The 12,464-nt window shown below is 45.3% G+C and overlaps 1 protein-coding gene across 1 annotated transcript in view; it reads left to right on the forward strand.

Annotated features, from left to right (window-relative positions):
• Positions 1-5,301: 5,301 nt before the first annotated feature.
• Positions 5,302-12,464, forward strand: part of YWHAQ (tyrosine 3-monooxygenase/tryptophan 5-monooxygenase activation protein theta) — a 42,827-nt gene continuing 35,664 nt past the window's right edge. Inside the window, exons 1-2 of the mRNA XM_001503580.6 lie at positions 5,302-5,618; positions 6,012-6,371. Of these exons, the coding sequence (XP_001503630.1) occupies positions 6,078-6,371 (294 nt within the window). The 5' untranslated portion in view covers positions 5,302-5,618; positions 6,012-6,077. The remainder of the gene's footprint in view (positions 5,619-6,011; positions 6,372-12,464) is intronic.

The raw sequence follows: 12,464 nt of genomic DNA on the forward strand, positions 1-12,464 counted from the left end.
AGTCATTTTTGTAATCCCAGCCGCTAGGTCAGTGTCTGGCACTCTGTAGACCCTCAAATAGCTTGTTGAATGAGCTAACGGGAAATTGAGCCTGAGTTAGGGGTTGGGAGCGCTCCTTTGAGCATACTGTGTATGAACAGCAGTGCGGGAACTTTAGGGCGTGTTTCTGAGTGCTCAGGGACCTTCCGTGCTGACCTCAAGGTTCTCAGTGTGCTCTTCAGAGCAGATGCTGTCCCGCGGTTACGGAACACGTCTGGATCATATAGCTCGGCTTTGCCTTCTTTGCTTTGTGAATTTACTACAATTCTAGTGATTTCGTGTGTGGTTGAGCACAAACTAAGCATGCAATGTAAACAATTGCTGGTATTGGAAATGTCCCTCTTGATGGCCTGGATTTGCTCTCAAAACAAACCCTCACTGAATGCCTTCTATTAGCCAGTCAGAGTCACCAGGGGCACGGACAGCAGATGAAACTCTGCCCACTGAAAGGTCACAGCCTAATAGGGGAGCTGGGAGAGGAGGAGAGACATAATTAATTAAAGGGAACAGACAAGGGATGAGGAGGTACTCTCTCCCTGCAGATACATTGAGAGTAAGAACAGAGACGTCCATATGAAAATAAAATCAGCGGCTGACTCACCAGCAGATGTATACTTAGCCACCCACCAACCTCAAATAACTGAACACTGCTCCCAGGCCAGGAAACACTGGAGCTTCCATCTTCCATTGCAGGCAGCAGAGTCCTGTTTATTGTAGTAGAAGAAGATTGAAATCAGACAGACCTGTGTTTGCATCTTAATTCTATAGCTTAACAGTTTAGACAAGTACTTTAACCTCCCTGAGCTTCAATTTATTCAACTGTACAGTGGGGATCATCACACCTAAACTTTGTTGAGAGGGCACTAGGGATACAAGATCAAAAAAGAGAAACCCTGACCCTCAGGAAGTTCACGGTCTGGCAGGGGAGAGAGAAGAGACTGATATGTCATGGACACCCACTTAAAGCTATTAAAAGATATCATATCATTTGTTGAATGAAAACATTAGTCAAGGTTCTCCAGAGAAACAGAATAGGAGGTATATATATGTGTGTGTGTGTGTGTGTGTGCATGTGTGTATATATATAAAGAGATTTATTATAATGGAATTAGCAAGTCCAAAATTTGCAGGGGGGTGCCTACAGGCTGGAGAGCCAGGAGAACCAATGCTTCCTTTCGAGTCTGAAGGTTTGTCTGTCATAGATGCAGGAACAGTTGCTATTGCAGGTGAAGTCCAAAGTCCATCTGTTGGGGAACTCTCTCTTGCCCTGAGGACACCAGTGTTTTCGTTCTTTCGGGCCTTCAACTGATTGGCTGTGGCCCACCCACATTATGGAGGGCAATCTGCTTACTCAAAGTCCACCTATTTAAATATTAATCTCTCCCCAAAACACCCTCACAGAAACGCCCAGAATAATGTTTGATCAAATACCTGGGCATCCTGTGGCCCAGCTAAGCTGACACACAAAATCAACCATCACACTGAACAAAGAATGCAATCTCAGGCATGTAAAACCACATACATATGTCCAAATGGAAAGAGATATATCCAGAAGGACCACTAAAATGCTAACAGTGGTCACCTCTCAGAGGCAGGCTTTCAGGTTCTTTTAATGCTCCCTGTATATTTACATATTGTTTCATTTTTCTGTATAATGACTGCCATTACATTTTTTATTAACATTATCATCATCTCTCTCATCATTACAAAAGCAATCAAGCATTTTAAAAAATACTCTGTTGCCTGGCATATAGGAAATGCTGGAGAAATGCCAGAATGCTGGAGCCCTTCCCCAAGAGGCTGGCTGACCAAAAGATGGTTCAGATTGCCTAAGATTTACCAGCGAAGTTTTATTCTTCAGATGCAAGAGCTTTCTTTCCTCTTAAAATGCAAATCATGGCAGAAGAAATATTGCTTAGAAACGTTCTAGTTTTTTTTCATGATAGAATGATTTGATTATATTTTTTCCTGAGCGCACACAGTGAGAGCTGGAAAATTATGTGTGGCCAAGGGGTGTCCCGGAGATGCCAGAAATGGGCACCCTAAGGGCACAGAGGGATGCCTGCTGATGGCATGAATCAACGTTGCCCGCTGCGGCCTGAGGAGAGGCTGAAGGCTATAGGCCTGCCCCTGGCCCTGAGCCAGGGGATGTGTAGGAGGACTACCCTGACCAGGCTCCCTTGATTTCCCCCTCCTGTCCTGGCTCTCCAACGTATCTCACTTAGCACCTCCCAGGGGAGTGGATAGTGGGGGCAACTCTTCAACTACCTACTAAACCCAAGTATTGATAATGATTATGTGGATATTTGTGGTGAAAAGTCCCATTCAAATGTTTACAAGTCAGTCAATATTTGCCATATGGCAGGAGAGGAAGAAGTTCCTCTCCAAAGACCCACTACTCTGGGCAAATAAACCACTGAAACAATTTATGAGGGTAAACTCAACCAGGAGGACTCATCCGTTCTGAAATGTACACTGAATGTAGCCGTTCTCCAGACCATTAACTCCACTAATTACAAGAGTGATTCAAGAGATAAGCCTTCACTAAGGTTTTACAAGGCTCTGAGGCTCCTTGCAGCAGTTCCAGCATCTCCCTCGCTCCCCCTGCACCCTGCTCCTAAGCAGAGGGAAATAAGGAAAAAAACCAACATTTACTGAACACTCGCTATAAGCCTAGCATTTTCCTATGTGACAGCTCCACAACAACCCTTTGAGGCAGGGATTATTTTTACAGGTTAGGAAACTGAGATCCAGAGAGATCACAGTGTCCAAGGTCAAACCACCAATAAATAGCAGGGCTGGAATTTAGGATCTTCTGGCTGCAAGTTCAGTGCGCTCCCTCTTGCTCCAACAGCTTCTTCGCACCAAGTAATTTAGAAAAAATAACAAGAACATCAAACAAATAAAGTAATAAGTTCTCAGTACTTTCTTTGTCAGCTGTCTGTTCCCTAGAGTTCTTCTCAGCACGCCGGATGTGGATGTTTAACATGTTTCGTGTTTACTAGGAAGGAACTCCGAGGCCAGGGACCAGGCTCATCTTTCCTAGAGGCCTTACAGCACAGAGCAAAGATCTGGCATAGCGCTAACAAGGATGGGCTTCAGCACCCAGAGGCCATGCATGCGTCCATATCCAGGCTCTGCCACTCATGAGCTCTGTGACCCTACGCATGATACCTAACCTTTCTGTTCCTCAGTGTTCTTATCTGTGAAATGGAAATACTGATCATAACAGTACTTACCTCATAGCATTAAGCAGATTGAGTTAATACTCGCAAGACTTAAAATAGTGTTTGACACATGTAATCACTCAGTAAATGTCAGTTCTTTACGTGTCCAGGGACTTCAAGATCTCAGAGCTTTAATTTTCTCCAGCCTGAGTTCTTTCAGGTGCAGAGGTCTTTAGATATGCACGTATCACTCTGGTCCCTCATAAAATACTTTGCGATTTCATAGTGTGCCATGGTTTCGAAGCAGTTCTTACCCGCGATTCCAGATGATCCTAACTATATGAGTTGGTGCTCAATAAATATTTGATGATTTAATGAAAGCAGAAATTTTAGAGACTGAGTTACAGACAGCAGCAAAAACTTGCCCAAGGTCACCTGGGGAGATGGCAATACAACCCAGACTTTCGGACAAAGAGTTAGTGTGCTTGCCCCTTCCCTCTCTCCTTACCACAGAGGTCAGGTCCCCGGACAACTCCCCTCAAGGGTACCCAGTCCCCAGACACCTCCACTGGTTTCTCCCCTTGCCTGGGCTGTATCTAATTTCAGTAAGCTTGAAGTTTTGTCATACAGAAAGCATTTTATCTGACCTTCCACACGCAAATTCTTTCCATTGGGATTTCTTGGTGTCCGGCCCCACCCCAGCCCACATGGCCATAAACACTCGTGTGTCTGCAGCCCGGCCCCAGGGATTCCAGAAATAACAGCAGGGCCCTCCATTAGAACGCTGGAACATAGTAAGGCATTTCTGCATCAAGAGACAGGCCCTTCCCAACCCAGGCCTCTCCTGTCTGTCAAAGCACAGAGCAACCTTTACAAGTCAGGACAGGGAGGGGCAGCAGGGAGGGAGTTGAGATTTCTGGAAAGCCCACACCTTCTCCTGCCATCTGTCTGCACTCTTCCATTCTAGAGATTCTCCAGATCTGCTCCCGTCTCCACTTAGAATCTGAAATTCTTTCTCTGCTGTGACATTCTTTGGCTTTCAATGATCCATTCCCCCTTGGACGTGCTAAACCTGGAATCACGGCAGCGTGAGCCCAGATGGCAATTTTCATCTTAAGACGGCACAAAGGCCACTTTCCAGACACCCAGGACAGCCACCTTATTTCGCGTGGGGCACCGGGGAAGTGCCAGGAGAGGAGGGAGTGGCAGGAGGGGAGTGCCTAGTTTAAGGAGAAAGGAAAGTCTATAGATGACCTGAACAAAAGATATCTGGGGCCATCTTCCTAACCTCAGAGGGGTGTTTATTCACGAGGAGGAGAAAGTTAGAAGTCAACATCTAGGGAAAGAAGTTTAGCTTTTCAAGTGTCCTCTCAAAAATAATACCAGAAAATAAAAAGCTTTTACACATACGACAATGATATGAAAAAATATGTATTTAGATGCATGGATGTAACCTGGAAAGGCTGGAAAGAAATATAAAAACAGTTGCCGGGGGAAGGGGTGGGGGTTAACAGGCGTTTTATCACCAAATTGTCCCTAACGTCGTTTCTCATTTTAAAGAAAATCTTAATACCTGGCATTGCCAGAGAGCCATGCCCGGACTTTCTTGGGAATTTTACAACGGAATTTCAGGTTTTAGGTGCCCGTCTGAAAACCCGAATTTGCCATGTAAAAGCCATACTTAAGCCACTTTCTCCAGGAACTAATTCCTCCTTAATGGGGATGAGATTATTTCTAATTCGCAGCCACAGTCGGAACGTCATTACAGGCTGGATTCAAGGTACTGAGCTCCAAACCTTTGTCACGAACAGGAAAGTGGAGGAAAGAAAGGCGCTTGAGCAACAAAACAGCCGATTGTGTCCCAGGCCCGGCCTCACTAGGCCGACTAGAGCCGGAGCTGCATTGGCCCATAAGATGCAATGCACCATCTGCAGCGGTGCTGCAGCAGGAGACGCGGCCACCGCGGGAGTGGTGGTGCGAGCCTCCCGCTCCCGTGCCGCACCCACAAGTGCCGGGGGTGGCGGGAGGATGAGGGGAGTTGGTAACAGCATCGCCATGGCAACAGTGACGTCCTTTTACCCTGGATCTAATTGGAGGAAACCCCGTGGCCGAAGCCGCAGCCTGCCGGCCTACCGAACTTGTCCGAGCCGACCCACCCTCCTAGCCTCCGCTTCCCCTCCCGCCCCGCCCCCTTCGCCCCCTTCCGCGCGCTCAGCTCCCATTGGCCAGCATCGTGGCGGGAGGCGGGACTCTCGGAGGCAGCTCGGCGCGCCATTGGGCCGTGGGAGCGAGGGCAGCCGCTCGGCGGCCCGCCCCTTGGCTCCGGGGTAGGCTGAGACGGGAGGGTCCTCCGCTAAAGCCAAAAGCGGATCAAAGTGGTGGGATTCGCGCCGCGGCCGCGGAGACGTGAAGGTGAGCGCCAGGGTCGCCTCCGGCCCTCTGAGGGCCTGGCCAGGCCTGAGGGCTGGGCGGGGGGCCAGCCCGCGGGAGTGGCCGGCCTCCACGCCTCTCTCCTCAGGGACAGCTCCGGCGGGAAGGTGCGGGCCAACGGCCGCTTCCATCTTGGGCCGGGCGGGCGCGGGAGCGGCTCTTCCTCCTCCCCGCGCTCCCGCGCCCGCCGCGGCCGCCTCCGCGGGTGCCCCTCGGCCTCCTGGGCGCCGGGCGGGAGCGTGGGCGGGGGAGGGAAATTCAACTGGGCCGCGCGTGCGGGGACAGACAAAAGGGGCGGCGGGCGGGCAGGCGGCGGGCATTGTCTGACGGCGCCGCCCCCGCCCCTGTGTCCGCGCCCCCGCGCGCCGCCCGCAGGCCCTCCTCGCGCCTCCTCCGATCCGGGTCGGTGCTCGCCCTCGCTGTCCTCTCGCGTCCGTCCCCATGGAGAAGACGGAGCTGATCCAGAAGGCGAAGCTGGCCGAGCAGGCCGAGCGCTACGACGACATGGCCACCTGCATGAAGGCCGTGACGGAGCAGGGCGCCGAGCTGTCCAACGAGGAGCGCAACCTGCTCTCGGTGGCCTACAAGAACGTGGTCGGGGGCCGCCGGTCCGCCTGGAGGGTCATCTCGAGCATCGAGCAGAAGACCGACACCTCGGACAAGAAGTTGCAGCTGATTAAGGACTATCGGGAGAAAGTGGAGTCCGAGCTGAGGTCCATCTGCACCACGGTCCTGGTGAGTCCGCGGGGCCGGGCGGTGGGAGAGCGGGCGGCGGCGGCGCCGAGGCCCTTTTGTGTGAGGCTGTCGTGCAGAATTTCCCGGGCGCCGGGGCTGGCCTGATGGTCTGCCGACGTCGAGGGTCCAGGGAGGTCCGCCTTGGCTTCTTTGAGGTGTTAGTTCAGTTCTTGAGACGTAAGAAGCCGCTTGTCCAGGGGTGAGTGGATCTTTTCCCAGATGCTGGGTTGCTACCGCACGAGAGAACTTTGAAACATCCTCGTAGGTTTGTGCAAGACTGAAAATCGTGTTTGGGCTCACCGAGGAGATCTGGGAACCCTTGAAATGTTCTGTGATCAGTTCATAGGCTTCGGTTGAAGAACGTGCAGGCAGGCACCTTTTCCCCGGAGACAATACATGGAGTAGGTTTTCCTCCAGAACTTAGTAATGGAAATTTACTGCGAAAATCAGAACAGAGACTTCGTTTTGCAAGTAAGAGTTATCTGTTGAGCTTTTTCCCCAGTAGTAACGGGGGGAGAGTTCGGTAAAGGTGAAAAAGGCGCAGCTGAGTCTAGAGAACAACATGTCCTGGTAAATTTCAGCATTTAGTAACGTTTGCTTGCTCTCGCACAGCTGTGCTGTGCTCGGCCGCTGCTGCGCTGAGTTGAATTCGTTTCTAACGTGTAGCAGGCGAGGAGAGCTCTCCAGGTTTTGAACTGTCCAGTGTTACGAGGGCGGCTGTTGGGTGGAGTAGGTGGTGGCTGTGATTCACCCTCGTTAGTGAGACAGAACATTTTTAGCTTTGTCATTGCATGGATCCTTTGGTCAGTAAGAGAAGTTTTTAAAATTTAAGCACCAGCGTTATCTCCTGGAGTGTTTCTAAGTGTTTTAATACTACAAAGAGTGGTTTCTTCCAGTAAAACATGAGCTATCTGATGCAATCGCCTTTTTTAAGTGTCACTTTTACAAGAGGCCTGCTGATTTTTAACATGATCCTTGTCGTAATTTAGGGGTGCCTTGAAAGACAAGCATACTGGATTGGTGATTTTTTTTCAAGTGGGAATAGTGGGGGAAATGCTGCTTTTCCTCCCAGCAGCCTCTTCCTTGCCCCGTCAGATTCATGGGGCGGGAAATTTTTTAAAAACTTCTTTAACCAATTTTTCCAAGACAAATAACAGGTGACCTGAACAAAATCATGGCTGCTGGAGACAGCTGGTAAAGGGGCAAAGAAAGCAGTGCAGAGTATGTGTTCTAAGTGGAGAAAACTCTGTTGAGATTGTTTGCCTTATGAAGGCGGGACTTTGTGTTATATTCATCTACATCTTTTGCTCCCTGCTTGGCTTAGAGGAGGCACTTACCAAAGCTTTTTGAACTGAATTGCTTGTATTCAAGAAATTTGCCAACTGGAAAGTAATAGTAGCCTTCAGTAGCATATGGTAATGGTTATTGACAACATCAGGGAAAGACTGATGAGAATTCCATATGTTAACAAGAAGCTTTTCTATGTATGTATTACTTTTGGGGGCTCTCACAGCATGTTTCAGTCTCTTTATGTTCAGTTATTTTACAGTTTATTAGTTACCCTGCAGCAATTCAGAATTATCATAAAATTGCTCCTGTTTTCTAGCAAGTGAACTCTGAGCCAAAGGAATATTTGTTTTATTTTGTAGCTCTTATAAATTTTAGTTTTTATGATGGCGTAAGTGGAGGAGAGTTTGTTTTGCTTAGTTAATAAATGACCTGAAAGAGAGAGCAGGTATGTTGGGGTAGACCTTTCATATACAGATCATTACAATAGGAGAGAACGCCTGAAATTAGGTTAATTTTTTTATACCAAGTGAAATAGAAGAGTTTAACTTGATTAATCTGAGACGCCAAGGCATAAAAATGTATTTATATGGGGCTGGCCTGGTGGCGCAGCAGTTAAGTGCACACGTTCTACTTTGGCAGCCCGGTGTTCACTGGTTCAGATCTCAGGTGCAGACATGGCACCGCTTGTCAGAGCCGTGCTGTGGTGGGTGTCCCACATATAAAGTAGAGGAAGATGGGCACAGATGTTAGCTCAGGGCCAGTCTTCCTCAGCAAAAAGAGGAGGATTGGCAGCAGATGTTAACTCAGGGCTAATCTTCCTCAAAAAAAAAAATTATTAAAATGCTTTGAGAAACTAATTGTGACTTAATGGCCAACCTATTAAAAAAAAGCTGGGCACACCCATCTTCAAGTTGGCAACTGTTTGAGAGCTTAGTATGTGCAAGGTGCTGTGCTAAGCAGTATGGGGAAGAACAAAGCTGAGAACCATAGATTTTGTCATCCAATAATTTGTGAGTGCATATTAGAAATACACAAATGTGAGTAATATATAATTCTCAAAGGATGGTTATGAGCAAAATGCTATGCAGTTCAAAGGAAACAGAATCCCAGGGAAAGGCTTTACAAAGAATGGCTTATGGGGAGGGGGGGTGGTATGTGATCAATATTCCAGGCAGAAGGAATATGCAGGATGGGCCTTTTTCAGGAAAGAAAATTTCTGTGACTGGAGCAGAGTATGTGTAGAGCTCTTGCTAGAGAAAAGCTTGGAAAAGAAGGTAGGAACTGTAATTTATAAGAGAATCTCAGAGGGAATTTTCCTCATTTGGTTGACAGTGCGGAGACATTGAAGATTTTGAATGGTATGCATGTGACAGCATCTAAAGCTCGTGGTTTGAGTGCTGATAATTACCAGTTTGTAAACTGAACTGATAGCCGAGGAAGTGATAGACTTGTGAACAAGTCTCAAAATTGATAAATTAGTAGTTTAATAAGGAGTCTATCAAAATAATGAGGAAAGAAGAGTGAAACCTAAAGTTTCTGAACGATGAGTGCCAACATGAAGTTTTCTCTTCTTTTGTTCCTTTGGAGCACAGAAAGGAGAATCTGGTGTGGAGGACGTAGGTAGAACTGACGTGTTACAGAAGATCAGTAAAAGAGTAATGGAGAACAGGCACAATTTTTGTCCTAAATAGCAGATTCTCAGCTTCTCCTTTTCATAGAGTAGGTTGGGGGTGGAATTATTTACTATTTACTCAAAATGAACATAGTGGACAACTTTCAACCTTTTTGATAATCACTTTATTGAAAGAAGTTACTAAACTGTGAGGCAGGAAAGAATGTTAGAATCCAAATGAGTGCTCTAAAGAGCAAAAGAGATTGAGCGCCCAAATGGCCAAGACCCAACTCTGCAGAGGATCTAAGAAAAGTTAGAGAAGATTTCACCAGGTCATCTCTGTCCCTCAGTGTGATTTGTGAAACCAGAGGGTTGAGCTAAGATTTCTAGGTCTCTTCCAGTTCTAATTGTTTGGAACTATCAGGTTACATGGTCTTAGCCATTCTGCCTCCACTCTGACTTCTGAACTCTAAAATGAGTGATTTTTACAGACCAAGTTGAAGAACGTGTTGTTAACAGTATATGAAATGTTGAAGGACTAACAACTTTAGTGAAATGGCTTCAGGAAGAGGTAATGCAGAAGTCATTGGTGATCCTAGTAAGGAGTGTTGGGAGTAGCAAAGTTTAAGTGAAAAAGATTAACACGTTGTATGATAGCTAGGCAGTGGTCAGATAGCATGTGAAGGTGTTTGGGAGTCATTAAGAACTTGGATGTGTGGTAATGGCAAATGGAAGAATTCAGAGGGGTTCATGAAGCCATTCCGGGCCTTGGGAGCAAAATCTATGAACAAAGTCAATGACCTTGGAGTAAGAGCCAGATGATTAGAGAATGTATACCTGATAACCTCTGTCTCAGACAACCCCATGTCATCCTTTGGTGTTGATGGTCTTCTCGTAGACTAACATCAACAGGCTGCTTCCATATAATGTATGAACAGTTTTAGGAGCTAAGGTCTACGTTCTGATTTTTCAAATAAGAATCATTTAAAGTAGTATATAGAAACTTAAAGTTGTCTGTGTTGGTGTGCTAAAGCTCTGTAACCTTAATTCAGTAATACACTTCAATTTAGTTAAGTGTTCTAAATTAATCTCTAAATGAAAATGTGTCTGGTGCTGGTTATTATTTTGAAGTAAGACTGATATGTTGTTCTTGATAGTTAATGAATCTTAATGTAATTTTATTGACAAAACAGAAAAATTACGGGCTCTGGAATCAAGACAGACTGTTTTTGAATCATTACTCCATAATCTTATAGTTTTGTGACCACAGGCAAGTTTCTTAATCTCTCAGCCTCTGTTTATTTATAAGTTGGTGATGATGATGCCTGCCTTTATAGGCTTGTAGTTAAAATAATAGCTAATCACCTACATTTATTGGGCATTTACTATGTACTAAGCATTTTAAGCATTTTATATACTCACCTTGTTCCCATAAGTTATCTTGATAGTATTATTTCTGTTTTAAAGTTGAGAGAACTGAGACATAAGGAAGTTAAGTAACTTGGTCAATATCACAAAGCTAGTGAGTAGTAGAGCAAGGATTTGAACCTGAGTGATCTGGCTCCTGATGAAATTAAATGAAACACAGTCATCTTTAAATACATGGTAGCTGACTGAAGATCACAGTGTGAATCTCTGTTATGAGGAATTTGTACGGTTTAATAAATATGAGACATTATGTTTGTGAGCTAGGAGGGAAGGAAGATAGCTTGTGGTGGACAAAACTCCCAAAGTCTATAATTTTGAAGCCCTCCTTATATAGGATATTGCAATAAAATTTAAAAACTCTGGCTTTTGGATTTTTCGCCTTTAGATTGTGAGCTCCTTGAAGCCAAGAGTTGTTTTCTTGAAGAGTGAAATGGAATGGAATATTATACATACAGGCATATAAGTGTAAGGTCAGATCTGTGGTTCTCAACCAGGGTGAATTTACCCCCTGGACATTTGGCCATTTCTGGAGATAGTTTTGTTTGTCAAGACATGGGGTGGAGGGGGATGCTACTAATGTGGGAAGTAGAGGCCTGAATGCTGCTAAGCGTCATATAATGCATAGATAATCCCGTACAACAAAGAATTACCCAGCCCGAAATGTCAGTAATGCCAAGGTTGAGAAACTCTGGGTTAGATCATAAATAAAACACAGTATTAAGTTGCACTGAATTGTATCATGCCTGTTCTTTGGGTTCTTATTAACATGTTGACATCTTGTCTGAACCCTTTGTCTAGACTTTAGTCATTTTTTTTCCTTGTCACTATTTTCTTTGTCATCTAGTGTATGCTATTTACCTCTACAGTTCATGTTTCTGGAACTTACTCCAAGTTGTACCTCATGGTTGCCTCCAAAGCCTGAGGTTTGCTCTTTCAAAAACTTCACACAGAGAATAAAGATCCAACTGAAATTATAGTGAAATCTGTTTGGAAGAGGCAGTTCAAATCGATGAACAGCAAATATTCCCCTCTCCTTCATCACTGCCATTAATGCTTTGGCATATGTGGTTCCAGACTTGTAACCCTGTAGTGTGTATTAATTTGGATGCTGCAAAATTATACTAATGCCCCATTGAACATTTAGGTTGTAAACTGTTTGTCTCCATTATAAACAACACTGGGAAGAACATCCTTGTTGCAGGCTTTATGCTAGAATTGTTTAGGTTAAGTTCTTGGAAGTAAAATTTCCAAATCAAAGGAAAAGCTTTTTTTCTTTTTTTTTCCAGATAGCCCTCTGAAAAGATCTTATGCTTTAGTGCTGTCATCTGCGGTGGTTGAGAATGGCCATTTCCCTTACCCTCTCTGGCACAGCCAGGTTTTTGAGGATAACGAAAATCTAGTGACTGGAAGGGTTGGAATTTTACCTCTTTATTCAGTATTGGATATAATGAAGACTACCTTTGTTCTCACAAAGGGCTAGTGACCAAACTTTTTTTTTCTTTTGGTCTCATATACAGTTTGGCTTATAAAATAATAGCGTAGCATAGTTAATTCAGGGTGCTTGACAGTTGAGAAATCTGATTGATCATATTGATATTCCTTTATGATATTTATCATTACCAGTTTTTGTATTTGGCACCAATTCTTTCAGAATAACAATGGAAAGTATCTTTGTACCATTGACTTTCTAGATATCAAGGAGAGGTGGTAGAGAGGCAGCATTTAAAATATGTGAAGAGAAGAAAAATTATACTTTTTCCATT

The sequence above is a fragment of the Equus caballus genome, chromosome 15, assembly GCF_041296265.1.
Source record: "Equus caballus isolate H_3958 breed thoroughbred chromosome 15, TB-T2T, whole genome shotgun sequence".
In the NCBI taxonomy this organism is placed as follows: Eukaryota; Metazoa; Chordata; class Mammalia; order Perissodactyla; family Equidae; genus Equus; species Equus caballus.